Source organism: Plodia interpunctella, chromosome 8 (genome assembly GCF_027563975.2).
Source record: "Plodia interpunctella isolate USDA-ARS_2022_Savannah chromosome 8, ilPloInte3.2, whole genome shotgun sequence".
Classification (NCBI taxonomy): domain Eukaryota; kingdom Metazoa; phylum Arthropoda; class Insecta; order Lepidoptera; family Pyralidae; genus Plodia; species Plodia interpunctella.
In genome coordinates this window covers 595,191-620,782 of record NC_071301.1, presented here as the reverse complement: position 1 = coordinate 620,782, position 25,592 = coordinate 595,191, and the positions used below count along the sequence as shown (strand labels likewise).

The 25,592-nt window shown below is 34.2% G+C and overlaps 4 protein-coding genes across 8 annotated transcripts; 1 reads left to right on the top strand and 3 right to left on the bottom strand.

Moving 5' to 3' along the window:
• Positions 1 to 1,230: 1,230 nt before the first annotated feature.
• Positions 1,231 to 3,925, bottom strand: RpS27A (Ribosomal protein S27A). The gene is made up of 4 exons (XM_053749073.1): positions 3,826 to 3,925; positions 2,080 to 2,214; positions 1,636 to 1,831; positions 1,231 to 1,447 (listed from the first exon to the last, which is right to left on the bottom strand). The coding sequence occupies exons 2-4, from the start codon at positions 2,202 to 2,204 to the stop codon at positions 1,301 to 1,303; spliced, it is 468 nt and encodes a 155-aa protein (XP_053605048.1). The 5' UTR covers positions 2,205 to 2,214; positions 3,826 to 3,925; the 3' UTR covers positions 1,231 to 1,300.
• Positions 2,602 to 3,937, bottom strand: Ip259 (Intronic Protein 259). Its single transcript, XM_053749072.1, has 2 exons — positions 3,826 to 3,937; positions 2,602 to 3,431 (listed from the first exon to the last, which is right to left on the bottom strand). Exon 2 carries the CDS (start codon positions 3,409 to 3,411, stop codon positions 2,632 to 2,634), a length of 780 nt encoding a protein of 259 aa, XP_053605047.1. The 5' UTR covers positions 3,412 to 3,431; positions 3,826 to 3,937; the 3' UTR covers positions 2,602 to 2,631.
• A 1,080-nt stretch (positions 3,938 to 5,017) lies between these two features.
• LOC128672056 (E3 ubiquitin-protein ligase Mdm2-like) lies at positions 5,018 to 20,720 on the top strand. The gene is made up of 5 exons (XM_053748950.2): positions 5,018 to 5,415; positions 6,482 to 6,541; positions 11,126 to 11,250; positions 11,743 to 11,934; positions 17,875 to 20,720. The coding sequence occupies exons 1-5, from the start codon at positions 5,388 to 5,390 to the stop codon at positions 18,361 to 18,363; spliced, it is 894 nt and encodes a 297-aa protein (XP_053604925.1). The 5' UTR covers positions 5,018 to 5,387; the 3' UTR covers positions 18,364 to 20,720.
• Positions 20,721 to 21,315: 595 nt separating this feature from the next.
• LOC128672055 (regucalcin-like) lies at positions 21,316 to 25,566 on the bottom strand. 5 transcript variants are annotated; one of them, XM_064436131.1, is made up of 6 exons: positions 25,420 to 25,566; positions 23,603 to 23,759; positions 23,008 to 23,301; positions 22,442 to 22,540; positions 22,173 to 22,289; positions 21,316 to 21,664 (listed from the first exon to the last, which is right to left on the bottom strand). In XM_064436131.1, the coding sequence occupies exons 2-6, from the start codon at positions 23,757 to 23,759 to the stop codon at positions 21,333 to 21,335; spliced, it is 999 nt and encodes a 332-aa protein (XP_064292201.1). In that variant the 5' UTR covers positions 25,420 to 25,566; the 3' UTR covers positions 21,316 to 21,332. The 5 variants fall into 5 exon arrangements, with proteins under 5 accessions (XP_064292201.1, XP_053604923.1, XP_053604922.1 ...); XM_053748948.1 differs by lacking the exon at positions 25,420 to 25,566 and adding an exon at positions 24,312 to 24,465; XM_053748947.1 differs by lacking the exon at positions 25,420 to 25,566 and adding an exon at positions 24,302 to 24,368.
• Between the last annotated feature and the right edge of the window lie 26 nt (positions 25,567 to 25,592).

Sequence of the window (25,592 nt, the reverse complement as noted above, 5' to 3'; positions counted from 1 at the left end):
AGTGACACAATCGGCTGGCAAGATCATGGCGACTGTCTTTTGGGATACAGAAGGCATTTTATTGATCGATTACAAAGAACGTGGTGTGACTTTAACTGGACAGTACTACGCTTCTTTACTGGAAAGATTAAAAGAAGCTATTAAGGAAAAAAGAAGAGGAAAGTTGTCAAAAGGTGTGCTCCTTCTGCACGACAACGCACCCGTTCACACGTGCCATGTTGCGACGGCTGCCATTCACCGATGCGGCTTCGAACAATTGAACCACCCACCCTACAGTCCAGACCTGGCACCCAGTGACTATTATCTATCTCCAAAAATGAAAAAAGAGCTGCGTGGAAAAAAATTTGGCGACGATGAAGAAGTGAAGTCGGCAATTTCGGCCTATTTTGACACCAAAGATAAATCATTTTTTTTCGATGGTATAAATAAGTTATTTGAGAGATCTGAATTAGAGTTAAGGGAGAATATATTGAAAAGGAAAAATAGTTTGGTGTTTAATTTTAACCCGCTTCCCCCTTATTCCGCGAACTTTTTGACCTCCCCTTGTACCTACCGAGTTAGGACTGTATGTAGAACTAGGTTTCAAACCCTTAGTCTTCCCTAACGACGAAGGGAGATAAAAATAAAATTCAAGTAAACAAAAGTACTTAAAAATTATTTTTCTCCACTAGTAAGAGCATAAAATAAATTATATAAAAATTTTAGCACTAAATGCGCACTAAAACAATATCTTGCGAGGCAATTGGCATGTACATAGCAAAATCTACAACAATAATGAATATTCTCATGTCAAAGATAGTGTTACCTGGCAACAAATGGCTAACAGATTGGGTGGTCCTGCTCATACACAGAAGTCAATTCTGTAAAAAGAAAATCAATATTAATCTGCAATAAGGGAAATGGTGAAATTATTATCACAGGATTTGCAATTTTTGAACACTTGGACTTGGACACAGTCCACACTAATAATATAAATGTGAAAGTTTGACTTTCCTTCACATCAAATAAATTGGAGCTGTAATATAGGCAGGCTACTTCTTGCTTAGAGAAACCACTAGTAAATGAAACAAATAAACAGTCATTATTATCTGTGATTAAATTAGGTAGCTCAAAGGGAAATATACAACGTGACCACTAAATTAATACTTTATGTTATTCAAATGTCAGGCCCAGTCTAAATCAGAAAAAACAAATTCTGTAACAACAACCAAACAAAAATGAAACGAAAAATACTCAGACACTGTGTCAAGATTTATTCCAATCCATCATACACAACGTCTAAGCTGGTCTTAACCTAAGTCTATTTGTCGTCGTCCTTGAAGACCATGGTGCTGTGGCACTTGCCGCAGTAGTGCCGGTCCTCCATCACGGCCATGAACACTCCCGCGCCGCATTGCTCGCCCGTGCACTCTCTGCGCAGCCGGTGGATCTTGCCGTTCTCGTCCACCTAAGAGAATATTCACTTTTCTCATTCTGTGCCATGCGGTGTACAAAAAGAATTTTAATATCGGAGGCAAGATCTTGGCTTAACTAGCCTATGAACTATGAAAGTAAATCTGTGGTAGGTAGTTGCTCATTGTAAAATATGCAACCGTAGAATCATAATAATTATGGAGTAATACTAGAACAACCAACCTTGTAGAACCTAAGCACGGCTAGTTTGACCTTCTTCTTCTTGTGCTTTATCTTCTTCGGTGTGGAGTAATTCTTCTTCTTGCGTTTCTTGGCTCCACCACGGAGCCGCAGCACCAGGTGAAGTGTGGACTCCTTCTGGATGTTGTAGTCTGATAGCGTGCGGCCATCTTCGAGCTGCTTGCCGGCGAAGATTAACCTGGAAGTTACATTTATTCTTAGATTATTTTCTAAGGAAATTTAAATGGTAGATTAGACTACATCCTTTCGGTTTTAGCGGGAATACTCGAAAGGTCCCATCGGAAGATCAGCGTTGCGTACACCTCACGAGTTAAACAACATTTGCTGATTAATTTTCGTAGGTATGTTATACATTTTGTGTTTGTCTTTTGAATAAATAATCATTCGTTTAAATTCGTTTTTTGAAAATATCAAAAGAATACTGACCTCTGCTGATCGGGGGGAATCCCCTCTTTGTCTTGAATCTTAGCTTTGACATTTTCGATGGTATCGGAGGGCTCGACCTCAAGGGTGATGGTCTTACCCGTTAGGGTTTTCACGAAGATCTGCATCCTGATTCACCTGAAGGAAATATATGGAATGGAAATCAGACATTTGATAAAATTATTAATAGTGTATAGACTACAAGTAGTCTAGTTAGTCGCAAGTCATGTCAGATGCCTAGTAGCGACTTGAATAAAAACTGATGGTGAGACACTGGTGAATGTTAGCAATAACACTCGAAAAGAAAGGTAAGTAATGTTTTCTCAATTACCAATTTTAAAAAATGCAAATTTGAATGCCACTAAATAGAGAAGTGTTTATTATTACAACGTAGGATTTTATTGTTCATATGATGTGATTCACCTATATCAAACAATAACAAGTGATACGTATATATATCACCTGCAATTGAAACAAGGAAAGTAACTATGCAAATACACATGGCACTTAATAAAATAATCAACATCAATTTTAATAATTTATTTCAAGTCCGCCTTAAACTAAGAGTACAGCGTTAATGCAACCATCATTCTCAGGATTGTTGGTGACCTGTGCGTACTTTCCCCACACCACTTTGCCAGCCTGCGTCACCAGCCCCAACTCTGAGATGTTGACCTCAATCACTGTGCCCTTTGTAATCACACCAAGGCTTGTGTACATCTGTGAACTTGGATTCTTCTTCACCCCGATAATCGGTAAACAAAATGTTGCCTTCAGTTCTGGATGTGTTACATGCGCTTTCTTAAACCTCAATGCCATCGGCCTAATAAACCTCTCAAATTTAGGCGGCTTTCGTGTGAAGTTCTCACCAACAAAAGTCACTTTGGTAACCATTCGTTTCCAGGCTTTCCTTTTTGATTTGCCAGATTTTAGTACTTTGAACACCTCTGCGTCAGCTTGTGCTCTGACCTTCGGTATCGGAACATCCCATTTGCCAGCTTTTTCTTTACGCTTCTGTTTGATCATGTTTGATAGCACTTTGGCTCGTGATTGTACATCTCTGTCGAGGAGGTACACAGGTAACGCACCTTCGGCGACCTTTTCTGTGTTTTCCTTGACATTTCTCTCTTCATGTGCTTTGATTTTCTTTTTCATTTGAATCTTTTCATTGCGCCGCTCTTTGTTGAAGAGTTTGGCCTTGATACCGCGGAGTTTGCGCGCCTTCTCGGCACGTTTGTGGGGCTCACGAGCCTCTCGTTTGCGCTTCCGCTCTTCATAGTCGAGCCTTCGACCATAAAGCTTTTGGTGACGTTCGATATATTCGTTCTGCGGCATTGTGGTTGCTTATTCGGCAACTACAACAAAATTAGTTGGCTTATCAAATGCTTAGATGGCGACTCTTCGCTTAAAGTTACAATAACATAACCTCTTCAATACTTCCTCAACCGCCAAAAAAAGAAACACTTCAATCGAAATCTTAGATTTCACTTTAACAAATAAATATCCGGCTTTTAATTGAATTTATCAGTCCGAAATTAGTTAAAAAAATGTAGGTAAGGTACCAACGTTTGAGCGTCCACGTTCCACGTGCGAAATCAATGTTAGCCGAAGTTACAGTTGATTTGTCAACTTAAACTATGGTATTTATTATCATAAACAAAGAAAAACCGTACAGATTTACAACAACGCAATAATTGCAACAAATATTGCAAGAAATTAAATAATGTTGTGTAAAATACATGAACTCACCTTAGTCCGACACCATGCCACAAGGAAAAGGAAACTGTCGAACGTGACGTTTAAAATTCGGTGTTACCATTTTCAAAAGCCATAGTATCAAGCTATGGAGACTATGGATTTAGTACGTACTTCGAAGTAGGTACCTACTAATTCTATGATGGACACAACGATTCTAGTTTAAATCGACAAGGGCGCTCCATACTCACGCGAGAATCTCGCGAGAACGCATGAATAACACGAGAAGGGAGAATGTGGAACCGATTCACATAATCAAAGGAGCGAAGAACGCGAGAATTGAAATTTAACAAAAATAACGCAACAGTTACTTCTGCGTTCATGGCCATCGAGCGTAAGAACTGTATTGAAAACGTTGCGAGTGTGTATCCAAAGAAGATCTCGCCGAGATTCTTGCTGAGATTCTTGCCGAGACGTCAAACGAGATTCTCGCGTGAGTATGGAGCGCCCATTATAAATACGAATTATAATTGCAGACTTATAGTGTCTGTATATATATAATTTTAACCATTTTATAGGGATGGGATATTGTTCTATAACCTTGTTGCAGTATATCTGAAACACAGGTATTTAATTTATTTATAAATAAAATGTCTGTGATCTGAAACAAGGAAATGTACATGACATGCTTACATGCACCTTATTTTAGTTATCATCACAGTATTAGCTATTTAACGGGTTGATGGGTTATGTACATAGATTTTATTACTAATCTGACGGACAAACATGTGAAATAAACACAATCAGTTGATAAAGTCATAAATCCATGCCTTCAAAGATATAACAAAAAACCATCCAAGTGCGAGTTGAGCTCGCGTATTTAGGATTCCATTCCATACAAACCTGTGGTCACAGGTCACATCTGTAGTTATATAATTACAGATATATGTGAAAGAATACATATGTATATGAGTATCTATTTATAATGTTTTGCTTTCGTGTCATAGTTTAAGTTTTGTCCTTGCCTTGATTACTTTTGTTGCTCATTAATACTTGTGTATATAAAATTATACAAAGCATATTATTATCTTTATTTTTATAAAATCAAATTTTTTTTTAGGTGATTAATCGATTCCTTAGTTCGATAGCGTAGGTAGTTCGATTCGTAGAATATAATAATTAATTTTAAAATGGTCACACTTAATTTCGTTTTGTGAAGTTGGTTTGGTTAATATACTATTACGATTTCCGGTACGAACGAACACGTCGCTCACTCTCTGTTCCTGTCATGGCGCGTTGTGGTGTAGTTTATTGATTTTTGTATAATTTAAGTTTAGTTAACGTAATTATTTCATTTGTTTTTAGTGTTTTGTATATAGTTAGTACCCCACATTCAATTAGTATTTGTAAAAAGTGATACCTTATCGCAAAACTGAAATAAAGCATCAACATTTTTTTCTAAATAATCGTTATGATTAGCATGTTGGTAACGCTGATAATTACTTTGTGATAAAAACAAGTGAATTTAATCACTGGAAAATATTATCTAATATTTACGCCAAACCTTTATTTCAAAGTGATTGTGAAATTTGAACACTCGTTAGGCTGTAGTAATTATGAACACCACTGCAATTGCTACTTCAGGTACCTACTAACAATTTTCTATGCTATTTTTAATATGTAATTTATTGTTTTTGTTTATTATGTATTGTTTATTATTTTTAATATTTATTTGTAGTATTTATATGTATTATTTGCATCATATTTGTAATCAAATACTTTATTTTCTGTAAACCTTTTTGTTTGTAATCTGATCTGACTGTTAGAAGTTTGTTTATTTTGATTTATTATAACCTATAAATGATACAACAGCTGGGAAGAAAGAAACTTGGTATCTATATTTTCTTCAAATGTCCCTTGGATAATTCCCGACCCCAGATAATGGGTCTTGTTATCCATGGCTGAAAATCAGAAGCTTTTTCTATGATCAAATATTGCTAAGCCTCAAGTCTTAGCTAGGTTATGCTATGGTAGTTACACCAATTCGGTACTCTTTGCTTTTTTATTCCTTTCTTTCGTCTATGTAATCTAAATTAAAAGTGTGTGTCGTTGATATCATTTTAAAAGTTGATATCAATTAGGTCTCTTTATCATTGAAGGTGTAGACAATACATACTGTGCTTGTTAGTTACTTTATGTAATAACACCTTCATTGTTTGCCGACTTAATATGTACAAAATAATCCATATGTTTATTTGTTGAATGTAAAAGACAGGCCTAGTGACTAAGATATTTGAAATATCAAACATCTAAGAGCATTGAGGTCACAATGGTGTAGCGATTACGTTCACCATAATTTTAACAACATCTGAATGTTAACTGTACACTGTAAATTTACATTAAGGTTTTCTTAGCTTTTCTTTTTAGTTTTTTAGAGTTCCACCTGCTTGAAGAGTAAAACAGAACTCATATTAGGTACTAACTGTTAGACAGTTGAAATTATAACAAATGATGTACTGCCTCAATAACAACAAATACTAAAAATCAGATAAAACAATTACCTATTTAAGGCTCCTATACAATACAAATGATTTTTTTTTATACAATACCTAGTAGTATAGAACCCTTCATGTGCGATGCCAATATGCACTCGGTCAGTTTTTTATTCACACAATCTTTACAAATTGTGATAATTGATGAATATTTTCAGCAACAGACTACAGAAGGTGTTCAACGGAGACAATACTGAGCATACAAGGAAAGGAAACAGGTATGTTGATTGATTGGTTGGTTTGATGTGCATAGCATCCGGGAGTAGCGTGTTGATTTTGAATGTTAATACTTTAATATTGCATATTATTTTATTATAATTTATTAGGCACATCATTGTGAAGTGAGTACTGATCTGTTTCAAATATATTATCTTTTAGCCAACCTAATTTTATTAGTAAACATCTGTGTCAGCAACTTCATTTGTCTTACTTATAATAGTTTCTTGGAACTATACACAATGTGTCAATTTAATGAAGACCAAAAATTTGTAACAGCCTGATTTGAAACTTTCTGTCATATTGTCCTCTTACTCTTACTAGCACATACTTAGTTTAACATAGTTTATTATATCAATATTTCATATATCTCTAATCAATGTCCGGGCTATTTAAATAAACTTTGATGTAAAAGGGGATTCCCTTAAACAAACATAGTCATTTTGTTTAAGCTAGATATTTTTCTGAATTCATAGTGTTAAAGTTTTGTTATTAGCTAATTAAATTACTACCAAGTAGGCATACAGGTATGTATGTTTAAATGCTCTCATTATACCTGCTTTTATAACTAATATTGAAAATATTTTATTACATGAACAAAATCAGGACTTGAGTGAGAAACATAGGATCCTGATTTATTTTTGTCTCATTAAATATTTTCGAAACAGACTTTTGTATGAACCTCTATACCAGCTGTAGTCTATGCTCCGAGTCAGGTCTCATGTGGGTTTGTGCCAACCAGAAACTTTATGACCAGGCATCCAATCTCTATACAACTAAACCAATGTAGGTACATCACAATTATTTTAAAGAAGTGTATTTTGCATGATGCATAATATAACCACTGTACAGATATAACTTATAGATAAATACATTTTACTATATTATCCTTCTGATCAGTCTTCATTTATCAAATCAAAAATGTGTGCAATCCATTGCCCCTTTTCTTATGATTAGTATGTTTCAAAGTGACATTTTAAAAAATAGTAACAAAATAATGTCTAATTACATAAAAACCGGACCATATAATAGTCAAATCAAATATTTTTTCCATGTGCCAAAAGTAGTGTAGTTAATTTTCTTTCCCTTTCTAGCAAAACACTTTCTACAACTCTATTTACCTATCTGTAACTATATATATTTATTCTAACTGGTTTGTACTATGTGCTAAAATGCACTCGCGTATCAACTTCGGCGCACTGACGCATCAGTTCGTGTACAGACTTGTTCATTGCATGACATACTTGGCATTACATGCGTGATGCACATCGCACTTAGTCATTCTGTCGTGATAACCATGATTATCATGGAGTAATGGTTTGGTTGCGCGGATGTGCGTACGCCAAGTTCAAATTATTTCTAATAAAAAATTATTTTTAATAAAAAAAATGCTAATAATAGAAGTTCAATTAGTAAATAATGTAATCATCTTGTGGGCAACCATTATAAAAGCTAGATAAGTTTATATTAGAGATCCCCCATGAGGCTGACATAGTCACACAAAGCGCACTAAAGCCTTGTCAAAAATTTAGAAAAAAAAAAAATTGTAATCAAGTTGAGACTCATATATATTAACTCGTATATATAAAAATACTAATCATGCATTTCATCACTTCAAAAATATACGTATTACTTTTTTTTAATCTTAAATTGTGAGTGTAACACACAGACAAAATATTATCGTTTCAGATATTCAAATAAGTTTTAAGTATTGTTTTGTTGTTAAAGATTTTCCATGGCAAGCTAGAGATATCAATAATTCATAGTAACACATGTGTGCGCAGCATTTAATTTTATGATATCTGTATATAATCTATCATTTGATCAAGGTTTTAATTTATCTGATACAATTCTTTGATCTTAACTGCTGATTCGAAACCAGAAAGTGTAGAAACACTTCTACTTTAAAAAAATCGTGACCAACGTATTTCCCCGGGACGAGTTTACAATTCTCCTGACTCACGCAAGCGCGTACCGTTCGTATTTACCATTCGGAGCTTGTCCCGACTTGTCTGCAATTTTCGTCAATGACTTGTCCTGCATCAGACCGTAAAATAATACGCTTCCTCGAATTCAATTCCTTTTTTTCGTCATTCATGTATACTCACTATTTTGGAAATAGTATTATCTGATTGGATGATTAATTTCTATAGTTTCCCTGTTGATTATTCGTCGTATATTCGTGTATAATTTTATCAATTTCTCTAATTAAAATTACACTTTTGTACTTAACTGATTACACTTCTTCGACCATGATAATTCCAGTAAGGAAAAACTAACAATAGACTACGGGAAGCGGTCGAAACATCAATGATATTACCAGGCTTGGTAGTATTCGTACCTTCTCGCGTCCGAGCCAGTTTATCGGCCATTGCCATGCTCATTCCTGTTCTCTCTGAAGGTCAGATTACTTTTGTCAATGGTCAAAGGCACACTGCAAACTATCCAACAGTCAGAAACAGATGACAGCAAAACATTTAATCACTGTCACATTTTCTAATAATTTATATGTATTTTATAATACGATAATTTAGATAATTTATATCTACATAACCTTTTCAAAAACAAAACTAGTCAATTGAGTGTTATTTTTCGTATTTAGAAAAACGATTGAAGTGGTAAAACCCGGGCAAAGTTTAATTAGTTTAGAACCTTGTGAAGTTTAGTGCAACGCACGGTCCAAGCTACAGGTCAAAGCAGAAAATCATTTTGAAGGATGTTTCTTGTTCACTAGCAATTTAGCTCCTTATCGATTTGCATGCTATAATTTTTATGATATTTGGCATGAAAAGTTTCCGGTAACCGACGTCGTTAATATGTTTTTTTAAATTAAGTATTAACGTGTGATGGTTCGGTTACCAGATGTGTGAGTGCATCCAACCTGGCCCCTCTACAGCCAAGCTTGTGGAGTGGACATCGAAGATGAAGCTTGCACGGATATATAGTTTTAGCGTAGAATATGTTATTAATTTGATTCTTGTTTTTATATGGGTGTTGTCAAACCGAGTCTGAAATGCTAAATGAAGCTTGGTTTTTGTAGCCTACTCGAATCTCCCTTTTGCGAAATGTGGTATATTTTTGAACAAGTAAAAGATTATGAGTGCTAAGAAAGTGTTAAATTCATTAATCATATTACATCCCATGCGTTTAGGTTTTTATTATTTTTCTTTTTAAATCACGCAACACTAATGCGTTTTTTTTATTTTTAAAAGTTCAAACATACGAGTGAAATACGTGGTTGCAAACACAATTACCATGGAGGTATTTTCCTGAAATTAATTTGATAATTCCAACTATTTTAGACTCTGTTTCACAAACACGTTTAGAAGCGATGTTACGCTATGTCAAGTTGTAACTAGTTCTATCCGGTATGTCTATGACATACACATGTTTGGACTTTTTATTCCATGTCTGATGGGTATGATCTCACTCGGATGATTTATCGTATAATTACATTTTTGTATTGTTAACGACTTTATGGTGGTCAGTCACAGTTAAATTTCCTAAACACAAAATAGTCCAATGACCAAAATGAGCCAAGTCAAAAAATATTTAAATGATCTTCATCCCAAATGATGGAACTAGTTGCATTAAAATTGTGTAAAATTTGTTTGAGATAAATGTATTTTTTATGTAATAATACCGATATATTTTAGTGTCAGTATTAAAAAAATTGTGGTTACATAATTAGATAGAAAGTTAATAGTTAGCATACCTAGTAACTGTAAAATATTGACACTTGAGTATAATGTAGTTTCAATTAGTTATTATCTTTTAACTGGAAAAAAACAATAATTGAACCAACAACAGTGAACGTATTTATAATTATAGTTTTACAATAATGTCGAAAGGGCTCAATATTTAACTATTCTTTACATATATACTTAAAATTTTAAACATTTGCGTTAAATTGTAGCACCATTTTTCATATCACAAGATTCATATCACTCCAATTAAACGATACTAACTGAAATGGTATTTTAACTCGAGTCTTTGTGATTTATCAATTCGCAATTCATAAAGCTCATAAAGTGTTATTTTTTGCCATATTTCTTGTTAGTGTGTATATGTAACGTGTTTTGTGGACTCTCACTTGCCAGCTATGTGTGCCGAGTTTGTATGATAATCAATTATACAGTCTGCATGTCAATGTTGAATTTTCTGATATACTGTTGACTGTATAACTTATTTTAAGCATTAGATTAGTAAATTGGCTTTGAAAGGCATATCTTTATTTGGAAAAAGAAAGCATTAAAGAAAAGAAATATTTCGAAGTGCAAAAATATTTTTTGCCAAAAAAATCGAGAAGAATAAAAAAATAACAATTTTTATAAGAAAAAAAAGTATTAAAAATATTAATTTAAAAAAACAGAACGATTATATAAATAAGTTGAAATGAATAAAAAACATTAATTTGAAAAATGTAATAAAAAAAACAAAAAAATTCAAAAAAAAAAAAGGGCTATTAACCAAATCCCTCCACATTACAACCATCAATCGCTTCGCTTCGAAGGACCAACTTTTGGGAAGGCAAACTCAAGGGTGGCGCTATTACCAGTGACTGAAGTGCAATGCTGTTTGTTTAGATTTTGTGGCAGACACCACCGATACGGAGAGTCTCGATAGCGATGTCAAGGATGTGGAGTACGAGCCCGCGAGCGAGACTGAAGATGATGAGCAGCTGTTCGCAGACACCTCGGGCGACAGCGAGGTAAAAAAAAAACTTCAGCTGACGAAAAAGAAAGGAGGCCATTGCCCAGTAATGGGACTCTGCCACAGACAAGAAAAAATATTCAATTAGTAAAAACCGAATACTGGCTGACATAGGGATCGGATTTTTTCAAGGTGTAATTATTTAGTATTCGACTTTAAAGTTACTATTACAAATTTTTGTCTGTACCGATAAATGGTAGACAATCTGGCAGATATAAATAAAATAAAATTACTTAAGAAGAATCAGTAAATTGTCGTCTTTCGAAATCTGTGTATTTTTAATGGTGTGAAATCTCACCTGAACTTTTTCTCGATTTCTTCCGAGCGTTGAAGACCAGGGTCCGCTTGGTTTGAAACACCCTATTGAAAGCTATCTCTTTCAAATATTAGACCGCCAATTTTACTCATTAAATAATGTTATTTACTCTTTATTTACCCCTTTATTTCTTATGTCTAATAAAAAGTTAATTAATTCTATCAATAATTCCAGGGGGAAATCATCAAGACGAAGGTGATAACAGTGACGATGGGCGACAGCGGCGATTTGGAGTTCGCGGATTCTGAGCACACGGACACCAACGACAGCGACAGTGAGATCGACATGCTGGGCTTCGAGCGGTGCGCGCAGTGTCACTCGACGGACATCGACAGCTTCTACCGATACTGCGACAAGTGTTTTAAGGTAGGTCGGTTGTTGTGTGCTTGACTTGGCGGATTTTTTACTTTACAAATTTAAATTTACACAAAGAGAAACTTAAAAATGTACAAAATTAATGAAAATATAATACATTCGGTTAATAGGAGCTTCGTTTGTTAAAATATATAGTTTCGTTGATGATTTATTGTAGAGGAAAAATTAAACGGTTTGCTTCGTTTGCATACAATTTATGACAGGTAAAGTAGATTGTGCTCTGTTTGTATTGTTGAAAAAATATATAAACTGAAAAAAGTTTGTTGCAAAATATGATAAAAAGTGCATTTATTCAGAAATTAGACATTCACGTCAAAATTAAATTAAAAAACTAATGCGCTGAGTGTGATTAAATTTGCCACACAGATAGACGAAACTTTCAGGAGCAACTTAGGCCACCTTTTAGGGTTCCGTGCCTCAAAAGAAACCCTTATAGGATCACTACGTTGTCCGTCTGTGCGTCTATCAAGACCTTTTTCTCAGGAACCACTGGCATAAGGCATACCGTACTGTAATACAAGGTGTTTGGTCAATGGTATATAAAGCCGAAAATGGTAGATGGGTATCGTATCCACATTCTCAGAAAAATATTTCCATGTGGAAAAAACGTCACAATAGGGATAATGGGACAATCTAAAATTAAGATTTTAGATCAAGGTAAAATTAGTGCAGTGACAACCCTGGAACAGCTGATTTCATTCATCTGTACAAGTTATTGTTCATTGACCTCAGTACCAGGATTGGTGCAAATTATGATGATGAAAATTCAAAGCATGGCTTTTATGCCTAAGCTCTTTGAGTCTCTGAGAGGACAATATTAACTTTTTAATTATGAAATACATGCAAGATCGCTTTTACGGAACTGTCTCTTTTGGAAACGTAAGTAAAAGCAATAATAAGAAATTTTATCTTATATTGACAATTGAAGCAATTCAACTTTTAAAATTATTACAAAGTAAACAATTAGGTACAATTCAGGAAATATCTCTTCTGCGAATCTGATCTTAAAATATCGTGTGCGCCTGTGTGAATGTGAAAGAAATAGGATAGAAAGAGATGGATGGAATGAAATATTGCCTATTAATTTTAGTGTCGATTCCATGGTTCTGTATGTTTTATTATTACCTACTCATAAAAAAGTTTGATGTGAAATCTTTGTAGTTTGTTGTTTACGTTTTTCGATTAATGAAATAAATCATTATTGATGTTAATAATTTAAAAGAAAATCTTAAGTATCGCGATGTATAGTATGGTATGAGTATTTTATTTATTTATTTTACTATTACTTGTTCACACGGTGCTGCATTTTTAAGTAATCTCGAAAAGTGGTTTTAGCAATGATGGTCTGACAACATACAGTGCGAAGAGTAGAAGTAGGCAAGTGGACCCTCGGCTCTGACGCGGCTGGGGAAGAAACACACCAATCTATGGTTCTTTCACATCTAGCGCGAGGAACTCTAAATAGGTACTAAGCGGACAGACATTTTGGAGTCCTGGACTGCCGGAAGTAGTTACCTATCATCAGTCGATTGAGAAACGCCGACGTGTTACTACCTACGTGATATTTTATTTCAAATTGTCGTCGTGTCGAATCAGACTTTGTTTTGTTTTTGTTTGCTTTTTGACACTAATTAGTAGTGTACGTAGTGTAGTAGATTATAATGATGTTTGTATGTTTGTTGGAACTTGTGACGGTGACCTATCAGCCGCTCGTCGTGGTGAGCGGCATAGTCGGACATTTGTAATTTGCCGGTCTACGCATAAAGCCATGGTTGTGTTGTAATTTTACTAGGACGAATGTGTTGAAGATTAGTTAGTACCTATTGAAAGTGTTCAGTAAAAAGTGTGTAGTGTCAAGGTAGCGTCGTCCGCCGATACCGGGGGGGCGCGCTCGTGTGCGCGGCGTCATCAAAGGCGGCATATTCAAAGGAAAATTAGGTACGTTTTTGTAATGTTTTGAGACAAAAGTTTGATTTGTACTAGGAGACTAGAACTTAAAAGTAGTTTTAACGGACGCTTTGCGGCTGGTGTCAAGTAGGACGGCAATACACCATGTATTGCTGTCCTTTTCTAGAATTAGGGATGTCACTAAAAAAAAAAAATATTGTTTTTTTTTTTATTATTTTTGTATGGAAAAAAATATTAGGTACAAGATATAAATTTTTTTTCATCAACATACAACTTATATGACCCTCGGGGTATGGCCTTGTCACAGCTTTATGTACCATTGACCAAACACCCTTGTATACAAAAAATCCAAAAATGGGTACTTTATACTTTATTCGAGCGAATCTGAACGGGATGATAGTCGTCTTATCCTTCCTTACATATGAAATTGGCGTTTGGTATAGGTGGAACAAAAAGTCGAATATTTTTTAATATAATATATTTATTTAATCAAAGTTCCCAAGATCCCTTTACTAAAATACCGTTCGGACGGGAATCAATAAAATCTTTGAAGGCGGTTTGGACTGCCCTATCGGAGTTGATTTTTTTCTGACTGAGTGACTGACAGACAACGTAGGTACATCCGAAACTGCTAGGCGGGAAGCTGAAATTTGCCATGTAGGTTAGCGCTAAGACAGGATTTTTAGAATGAAATTCTACTACGAAGGAGGTGAAAGAAGTGAAAAACTGTAAGTTCTACAAGTTAGTGCCTTGAAAATTTGGATTTTGGTTGTTTACAACAAAGTAATGAATACGTGTTTCAAATTTTTCTGAAAATAACCTTCAACCCCTTTATAAGGGGCGTGAAAGATTGTATGGGACTTAATACAATTTTCAAGAGAAAAAGCTGAAAATTGGCACACTTACTTTTTGTAGTAAATAACAGTAATAGTAAATACAAAAAAATGTTTAATTTACGTTTGTGCTTAATAAAAAACCGGGACGTAAAACGTCATGGAAAATGGGACGGCACGCGTTGCAGAAAGCGGGAGTGAGAGTAGGAGCAGGAAATGGGAAGGAGACACGTAGTGGGAAACAGGACGGCACATATTGCAAAAAACATAATGGCACAATATGGAGGAAACTGTACGGGATATATCTTCATTACATAGCAGGAAGTGGGATTAGACAAGTTTGCGCGGCGAGACACGCAGCGGGAAACAGAAAATTGAACTAAATATGAGAAAAAATGCGAATTTGAATCATATATGTTAACCAGTCTTACGCGAGTACGCGATAAAAAAGTTACTGAGATTTTGCTATGAAATTCACGCGGGCGAAGACGCGGGCAAAAGCTAGTATAAAATATAGATAAATGTGGCTATCACCTCTTTATTGGTTTATTGAAAAAAAATATTTTATCGAATTTATAATATTACAACTAATAGTATAAATTCGAAAGGTATTGAGGATGTATGGTGTGTGTTACTCTTTCACGCAAAATCTACCTGTTTTTTTGGACGGATTGTTATGAAATTTGGTACACTGGTAGAATATAGCCTGGAATAACGAACGGGTCCTTTTTATTTCGAAATTCCCACGGGAGCGAAGCCCCGGGGCGCAGCTAGTTATATATAATTAAATCCCACATGTGTTAGTGTGTGTGTGTTTCAATTGCTTGATGCTTTACATTGCTTTACTTGTGTTTATGTGTAAAGAAGATAGCCTGGTGAATGATATTGTGTCAGTAAGTGTTTATTATTTGTAATAGTGCGTGTAAAATGTGGTGTAAATTCATTGTGTGAATGTGCAGAATCATACATTTGAAGTGCATAATATTCATTTCATTATTCATCACTATTACTAGAAGGAAACGCGATGAATCTGAAGATTTAGCAAGAAACATTTTTATTCACGTGAAGAATCAAGAATTCTTATGAAGAGATCAAAATATTATGAACATCAAGATAATGAAGTGAAGAAGAAAGGCTACATTTCTTGAAAATAGTTTCGAAAAAAATATAAAATGATGTTATTTTTTATAACTCAACGTTTTAAACTGTTAAATTAGCAATATTTCTTTCATTTATTTTTGTAGCGTATTTTATCGTTTAGTATTTACATTAGATTTTAGATTACATAGATATTCCTATTTATCTATTTATTTTAAATAGTTCACTAATTTAATAACTTTGGTTTAGAGAAGAGTAGACGAATGTAACATAGCAGAAATGGAAATAATAATAACAACTTTAAAAATATTCAATACATATAATTCTATACATCTTTTTGTCATTTCCAGTATGGTGACCAAAGCTCTGCACTTCCCGGGGTGTCCTGGTATCTTGCTGTTTAGCCCACAGTTGGGCTTGCTCTATGATCTCTCATCTAGAGCATGTCTGGGTTCCAGAGTTTGTGTTTTCTTTTTGTGCAGTGTCATGTAATATCTTATAAAATACTAGAAAATAATGACATATTTTTAGTCCAAAGAGACCTTTTGTTTACTCTCGGTGATTTCATGAATAATTGTGAAAAGTTCGATAAAAAGTGATAAGTATAACTTGGGGAAAACCCATCCAAGAATCGTGATAATGTTATTTAACAAGTGTATCACCGATTGAAATAAGATCCACAGAAATTATGAAGAAGTCACGCCTAACAAATCAAATTACTTGATAAAAGTGCTATCAGCAATGACATATAATGAAAATCGGTCGAAGAATGATTATGATAACTTGTAACGACGCACTAAATGAAATTGGAAGAAAAATAAACAACAGAAATGAATAATAACATCAGAATATAATAATTAGTATTTAGTTACATCAAATAGCCGATGTAAAACTTGAAAATGATTTTTAATAAATCTTTTTTCAAGTTTTACATCGGCCTTGACTGTCCTGACCTGCATTAGAATAAAGCTAAAAATACCAATAAGAAAATCCAAGAATCACAAAGATCAGTTCGAGGATATTGATCTATTAAAAACAATTGTTGCCAGATTTGACAAGTGGAGATAAAATATAACAGAGACAATATAAACAACTGCTCGAACATAACATTTATTGATACATGAACAGATGTTACGGTGGATATTAGAATCGTCCTCAACTGCAACAGATCACCTGCACTTTTCAACTTTTTTCTACGGCGCTTGAGCAGAGAGTGACTCTGTGTTTACAGCCTAAAACAATGTAAACTAAACGAATACTGCAGTTTAATTTGATGAAACAAATCACCAAAACATCACACCAGCTTTTGTATATGTTAACAATTATTATTTGTTGTTTATTATTATTTAATATTTTATTTTTTCCAGCTGCGAAAAATCATTGTCAACCATCTTACCTTTCATCATTTATTTGTCTTATATATGTAATTCATTTTCATCTATTTTAGTGGAATTGATTTACCAATATTTAAGACTTTTCAGCGTTGAACAAAAATAAAAAATTACGTGTTTCGTCTATTATTCATCTCTATGTATAAATAAATATTGTTTATGACACATGCAAAATAAAACATTTATAATTATTGTGAATACAACACTGCTTAGTAATATTTTTCTAAAACACGTGTGAACTTGTGAATGTGTATAGAACATCCATGATAGTTGTGTATTGTTTATAACAAAAATTGCCATCGTAATGTTTTTTTTTTCTGTTTGTATTTCAAGAAATTGCCACAAATATTTCACGAAATTTGTTGAATTATATATTTATGTAGAAAGTGTGGTTTTTGAAATAAGGTCAAAAGTGGAATATTAAATAAATCTGTTTTTATATGCCTATTCATTGTTTTTAAGTTTTTGATATTAAATAATGATACCAAATTGTGTAGTGTCCCTTAAAATGTAAGTTATATAAGACTGCTTCGGCAATATTTTCTACTTTTGACATTATTTTTCGTCCACCTATATATCTATATTATACCTACCCTTTGTGTGTATTTATTTCAAAACCAGCCAATTATTTAAAACTTAGTAACTTAGTAAACTAAACATTTGTGATTTACAGCAAAACTTAATATGTATATGAATTTTAGGTACGTAAAAACTTGTTCCCGCCTCGACCGAAGCGAAAGCAGAAGCGAAAAAAATCTAAAGACACCGACGAACTGTCTCGCACTCTCTCCCAAGATTCCGGGTTCGAATCGCATAACAGTCAGAAAATTGAAAACGGACAGGGGCCCTCGGTGGGCCCTATAGAATTAAGTGGCACACGAAAACGTCGCGCCGACTCCGTTGATTCGATATTTTCAGAACCTGAAACAAAGCGTCATAAAAATGTCGATTTAGTCCAACCCCTCATTAAAACCATGAGCGAACCCCCCTCGGAAAGTTCTAGACCAACAGACAAAGATAATCTTTGCATTACATGTTGTGTAGAACCGAAATCGGGAGTTTTTGCGCATGGCAAAATTGCACACATTTGCTGTTGCTACAAGTGTGCCGTCAAAGTGTGGACCAAATCCAAAAGGTGTCCCGTCTGTAACTGCAAAGTTAGCAATGTGTTGCGGGCGGTTGTCATGTAACCGTGATATTATATTCAACAAACTGTAAATAATAATAATATGTTCAAAAATTACATAGCAAATTCAAGTAATATTTGCAATTCACCTGCGAATAAGTGTTCAATTTTATTTTTGTGCAATATTTTTTTTGGGTTATATGTATAGAATTATTATTTACAGGTATGTTGAAAAGGTCTTTAGCGTGAAGTTCCTATATTAATTTTAATCCCATCTTGACGATCTCTCGGATTAATCATATGCGAAAAATTGTCCATCGTATTCGTAATCATAATTTTCTGTTCTAAGATCACTTATGTTTGCGCGTATGATTGTAGATTTTTCATATGTCTGTAAGATCGTTTATTACTACAAAACATACGGGGCACTTTTTCACTACATTATATATATATATATATATTTCAGGTTGATTTTTAACAATTGCGGCATTTCCTATCAATCATAGTTGTATATCTCAATATTGTTACACCTACATTTTTTTAAATAGCCAATCATGTTCCACTCCTGGACACAAGTCTCCCGACTCTCTTTCAGCTAAATCCACATTATTTTCATAAAAAAAGAGTTCAATTTAATTACATAATTTGAGAAAGCCATGGGCTTTTTGATGTATTATTATTGCATCGTTTAATCATCGACGACAAATTATAATAATTCTTATATAAAATTAAAATACATAGTTAATGCCACTTTTCTTAAATTATCCAAATGGCGTTTAGTTCAAAACTTTTCATATTCTTTTTAAATGGCCTAATTAATTATTTAATCAATGTTTACAAATAACGGCTTCTCCAATTAAGTACTTCAAAAATATCACCCATTTGTTTTTTTTTTTTAAATAGAAATCTAGAGGATTTATAGTGCATTCAAAAAAATTTCAAACTAAAAACATGAGCTTAACAAATTGTTACTTACAAAAAAAAATAATCCAATTGTTAAAATCGTTTTACTGCAATTTTCTTACTGTGAAACTATTAATTTCCCACCGACATATAACTGCTAAAACAATAAATGGCATATTTTTAATATTAAAAATTATTTTCAATATTCTGAAGTAGGAATATTATAATTTTAGTAATTAAATAATATTTAGCTAGCAACGTCCTTCCTTTTGGTATGCCATCTTAATTTTAATTATTGCTTGGTTATTAAAACTAATTAAACTTGTCCAATTCACTTAGAGTAATATGCTATCTTGTATAATATGTAAAATAGTTCTCAGAGTTAATATATTGAATAGTAGGTTAGGTAGGGGATATAGAAAGTAATTTACTACATAATTACATTTCATTTGTCATGTTGTATTTTATATGGAAATGTTTAAGAATATCATTTTCTTTTACTGTGAGAAGTTTGAAATACCTCTCCCAACGAAGAATGTAATGAACAATGTAATGCTTATTGCAGTTAACATTACTTGCGTCTAAGTATACCACCGTTTTTTTTAAATCGCGAGCAAATGTTTGTCGATGATCTATTTAATAATTAGTAAGGGAACCTACTCTAGTTTTATATAGTATTAATAATTTCATCAGTCGTCGTATGTATAGGTCTCCTGTAATTTGTTTGAGATTAACGATTGACAACATTCTTATTATTACCATAGTCATACTATATGTATATCATATGTCTAGGATTGATTGAATATTATATAATATGTGATATATTCGTTTATATATCACGTGCATTTTTTCTTTCTTATGTCAAATTATTAGTTTATATTTAGGTAGAGGCTGATCTTAATATGATCCGAAATATCCGCCCACCATTTCTTTAAAAAAAAAGTTAATTATAAGAATCGTTTCACTTTAGATATGTTTGTGAACAAGGGTATATGTAGGTTAGCATAACAGAGTTATTATTTTAAAGTTGAAGTAGTGTTTTTTTTTCTTATTATTTCAATTGACACTCGAATAACGCTATTTAAATTTTTTTAACTATTTTTTTTTCCTTGACTGGCATAGTATTGAGTATGTAGTATACTAAGGAAGTATTCTACTTAATAAAATTGTGTAACTTCAGGGGTGTAATTATCAGTTAAAATAAATCATCCATATTTATACTAAACTAAATGTGTTTAGTTGTTATCAATCTGTCAGTCTACTTATTTTATGCCACAATTCCTCATTTCCATGTCAAATGTTACAAATGTAACATTAATGAATTAAATAATTTATATTTTTGTTTCATACATAATGATCGTTTTGGTGGGTAGCGTAATTGGTTTGTCAATTGATTATTCATAATGGCATATCAATAGGAATGCGTTTGCTATATTCACATGCACTAAAATAATGTTATTTCTGTGATAAAAAATTAAACAACAATGAAAAAAATCAAAATAAAAAGCTTTTTCGTAATTAAGTATTTTATTTCACACATCTACCCCTAGCAATAGCTTAATCCTTTCATTCAATAAAGTTACTTTAGAATTTTCTAAGGTTTGTAATACCTCGAGGCATTGCTAGATATAATGAAGCTACATACCTACTTGTACACTTGAATACAAGAACGGAGGTTGTTTGCGCCAGCTCAACGTTCTGAATGATTGGTTTTATATGCATTCTTGGAAATTTACACGACATTTGTTATATATATGAAATCATCAATTAAGTTACGTCAGACAACACAAAAGAATTCTATGTTGATAGTGGAACCGTGTTATATATTATCATTGGTTTGTTAATTCAGTTAAAATTTACATTCATTATTACCTAACCTTTGCTTTTTAAATTATTCATATGCTTAATTTTAATAAAAAATATGTACTTACGTAGGTATGTAAAAATCTAATTGCTGTGCAAAATCACACCCAGTCCTGAGTTCACTAAAAAAATACAATTTTATCACAATATATAATTTCTGTAATTACAATATATAATTACCTAGGACTTATCAAATCAATACAATTTTGTATACATTATTATTTCTCAGGTGATAATAAGCAAACAAAACCGCGGTTAACAGCTACTTTATTCTAATTTAAAGTTTCTATTTGGGTGTCCTTTGGCTCCAAGACCAGTAACCATGAAGGTAGCTCCACTAGGCGGCGGCTGATCTCCCGTGAAGTTAGCAGTCGTAACGAACAAAATATCGTAATTGGGACCGCCAAATGTGCATGATGTGACCTGCTTGGCCGGGATCTCAATCTTTCTCAAGATTTTCCCAGCTTTAGGGTTAATTTGGAGCACACAGGAACCGTCGAAGACTGCCCACCAGAGGTTCCCGTCGGTGTCGATGGTGCCTCCATCTGGTACGCCTTCAACGCCGCTCTTTTCGAAGTCGACAACGTATTTCAGGTTTGCTAAAAAGTAGTTGTGATTTTACTATTTTTATCTCAGTTCCTTGTTATGCTTGGTGGATAATAAGAGAAAACAGGTACTTTATCCTGAATACTACAAAAACCATAAATAAGTTTACAATACATCTAGATCTGTACTTTTAGGCTCTTATTAATAAAATAAATAAATATGTACAAAACACACAGATTGAGTAGAGCCTCCAAAGTTCGAACTTTATCGTGGGATTCACTAATTCAACGATATTTTATAATACTACAAATAGATAAACATCAACGTCCCAATCGGTCAATCTGAAAAGATCATTTTCCATCTTGATCCCCGGTCAGGGGATCGAACCAGAGACTTGGGTAACAGTCCGGCATGATGACCATTAGCTTAAGGTCGTAAATAAAGAACCTGGAACTACCCCACCGGTCTCCGATTTGTGAATTATTTCAGCGTAAAGCCACATGCGAGGATGGCTTCCAAAATCGCGAAATTCCCCAGCGAATAATGACAAATATTACTAACAAATGTCACCAGTGTCAGGATCCCAGTCGTATCTCCTAATGCGCTTTTCCTTCGAGTCTACATAGTACATGATCTTAGCTGGCTCGTCCCACGCTAAGCCGTTTGATATGGTTACATCTGTAATGAAATTATATTGATTATTTTCAATATTTGTACATATATCGACGGATCTTCTGCCGGTATCACATTCTCGTCGAACTCTGACAGATGTCTACGCGAATGCATGAACATCTGCGTAGTTTGAGGAGAAATGTACAAGTTTTAGTAACCTGTCGCCAGTGTTCTGATGTTCTTGGATCCATCCAGACGGAACAGAGATCCTAATCCTTGGGCGAAAACTCCCGGACTTTCCTGGTGAGACATGGTACCTGGAAAATCAGAGACGTAAGCTGTCGCGGCTAGGATTCAAATTATTATTTTTTAAATTCAACTTAAGATGATATAGTTAGTTACCTACATAATTTACTGACGTAAAAATATTACTTAATACTTAAGTCTACTGCTGGATTCCAAAGCGCAGGTGAAGAATCGGCGCAACAAACTTGATCGCAGCCTTTTCTCATATATGATACAATCTTTTTACAAGCCAGCGAAGGTAAACATAATAAGGAAACCTGCGAACAGCTGTTTAGTTCAGTAGATGAGGTAATTGTTAAGTCAAGAGTCTTATGCTGATCATCTGGGAGCGAAAGAAAAAGATCAGTTGCCTGTTCCGCGTAGATTGTGAAAGTCAATCAAGGGAAAAGGCTATAAACTGGAGTTACTGAGGCGATAGCATTCCTATTCACTCTACCAATAAGCCCGCACGATACAGCAAAGGAGAAATGTGAATTACCTGCATAAAGTCTTCCCCTAGGGTCCACCTTGCCATCATTGATATAGTTCTTGGTCTGCTGGTCCACCTCAAACAACTCCTTCACGATCTTAACCTCGCTGTTATTCTGACCATCCCAGTGGACGACGACAAACCGGCGCTCCAGGCTTACCACGTAGTAATCTGGTTTGCCTTCTACTGGGATTATGAAACTGACGTAGCCGCCTGTAATTGAAATATCTTTGGTTCCAAGAATCTCTCGTCTTAGCGGGTTCTCGTTTGCATTCAGGGCTATGACGTCGCGAAGCCCAGGGTCTGCGTAAAAATAAACTTGAAGATTTGGCTGTGAGGATTTTACAATTGGCCTCAACTTCCAAGAATATGAAGCGTGAGATTTCTTTTTGCTCCTTCTCGTTGCAATAATGATGAAAATACAGCTTTCACCGTTTCTTTCCTATTGAGTGTTATTTTGCAGATACATAGGTACCTATCTGATAAATATTCTGTAATGACAGCAATATTTATTCATTCGGCTATCCAGAAATCACCAATTTTCTACAAGGAAAATGAACAAGGAAATATGCGGCACAGTAAATTGTTTTATAATGATACTCACTAGGTTTGGTCTTGATATGTTCCTTGGTAGCCAGCACGTATTTATGGATAGTAGGTTCTTGGTTGCTGATGTAGTACAGAGCTTGAGTGCGGTCATCCCAATGAGGGCCCTCTCCCAAGACCAAGGGCTCCGAGATCTGTTCAAATTTATACGACATCTGTAAAAATTACGTTCCAGTTTATATTTCTAGTCCGCGGTAAAACTCTACAGGTAACTTCACACCAAAAATCATCCGCTGCTCCGTTTTAACTTGAAAGACTGACAAACAAACACACTTTCACATTTAAAACATTAGTATATATGCCAACCATTATGTAAGAAGCGGTATTTTGAATTTTCACGAAAGCACAAGTCGCTATCGATAAACAAATCAATCAAATACATACAAGTCATCGAGATATTTATCTATGTTCCGATGCTTCAGTTGACCGCATCAAGTTGCTTTTCCTTTCATTTACAAGTGCAAAATACCTAGGATAGATATATGTTTCACTTCTGTATTCTGTGTTTGCAATGAACTAAAGTCGACTGTGCTGTTGACTAGGTATACTAACTACTTGTGGTTTATTTCATGTTGTAGGCAAGTTCACCCACGGACTTCACCAATACCTATGTTGGTAATAAAACTATCAAACACACACCAAATAATAACAGAAAATTATTATGTTTAAACTCATTTTAAATGGTTTATAAACTCACTTAAACTTACTTTACTCGGCCGGCGTTTGGCAGTGATTGACCGGAGTGATCAAGTTGTGCGGCTATCTATATGCGCCCAATTTGTAGATAGTGAATCGTTGGTATGGTCGCCGATACAGAAACAAGTTACTTTACGGTCGCGAAGGTAACTTTTAAGGGTCATGTTTTGAAGAAAAAAAACCGCGTTAAAACTTAGCATTTTATTCCCTCAAGATGGTATAAAATTAAATGACGAAATTGGTAGCTATTGCTTGTAGCTCCGCCTAACGGTAACTTATGTTTAACGTCGGTTATTAACTAGTTAGTAAGTATATTACCTATCCAAATTTCATCAAAATGAGCCTATTGTGATGTGAGTGACAGACAGACAGTTTCGACTATTATTAGTTTTGATATAGATGGATACAAAAAATACTGTGTTGGCAATGACCATATGGTGAATCGTCGTTACGCAATGAAAAAAAAAACAAAAATAAAAAATCCATCCAGCATATATAGACAGTTACCTATCTGTACCAAAAATTGCTAATGGCCATGATGGTGCAATTTTAAATAGGACAGGATTTTCTTTGCGAAATATGTAAAACGCATAAAATAACACGAGTCAGCCTCACTAGCATAAGTTTTTTCAACCTTTCATGACAATTAGCACTGCTATGCAAATGTCTCCTCCTTACGGCAACTTTTTGTTGGTAGAAAGAAAGTCATGGGAGTAGGCTACCCATGGACTGAGAGAAGGAAACCCATGGGCTAAGAGAAGCCATATGAACATCGCGTGGCCATTTCGCGAAATGGAGAGGAGTGAAGAGTCATGCAGCAAATAGCCTTGCCCTTTTTGCTAAGATAAATAGGATATTTCTATATCAAGTAGGCACACTTGTAATACTTAATAACGCCTTGACATTTCATGTCGGCAAAGTGTTTTTACATCATCAATGTGTAAAAACAACGTTGCCTGCATGAATTATATAACAAAACCAATGAGTGGTAAATTTTAATCTTCATTTAACCACTCTAGTGGTCGGTATGTACCGGAAGGATAAACAGGAGAAGATTGTATTTTTACAAGGTTTTATTAACTTCACCTATCTGAAATAAAATCTCAATTAAACACCTACTTTCGATGCCTAGAGTTGAAATTTTCTACGTCGCTTCAACTTTCATGACAATGCATAGATGAGCATTACCATGAGGATGGCATGAAGATCGACTGCCAACGAGGTACAACAAATCAACGGGTTGCTTGCTGCTTGGACACTACCTCTTTCACGCGTTGAATGCAACAAGATCT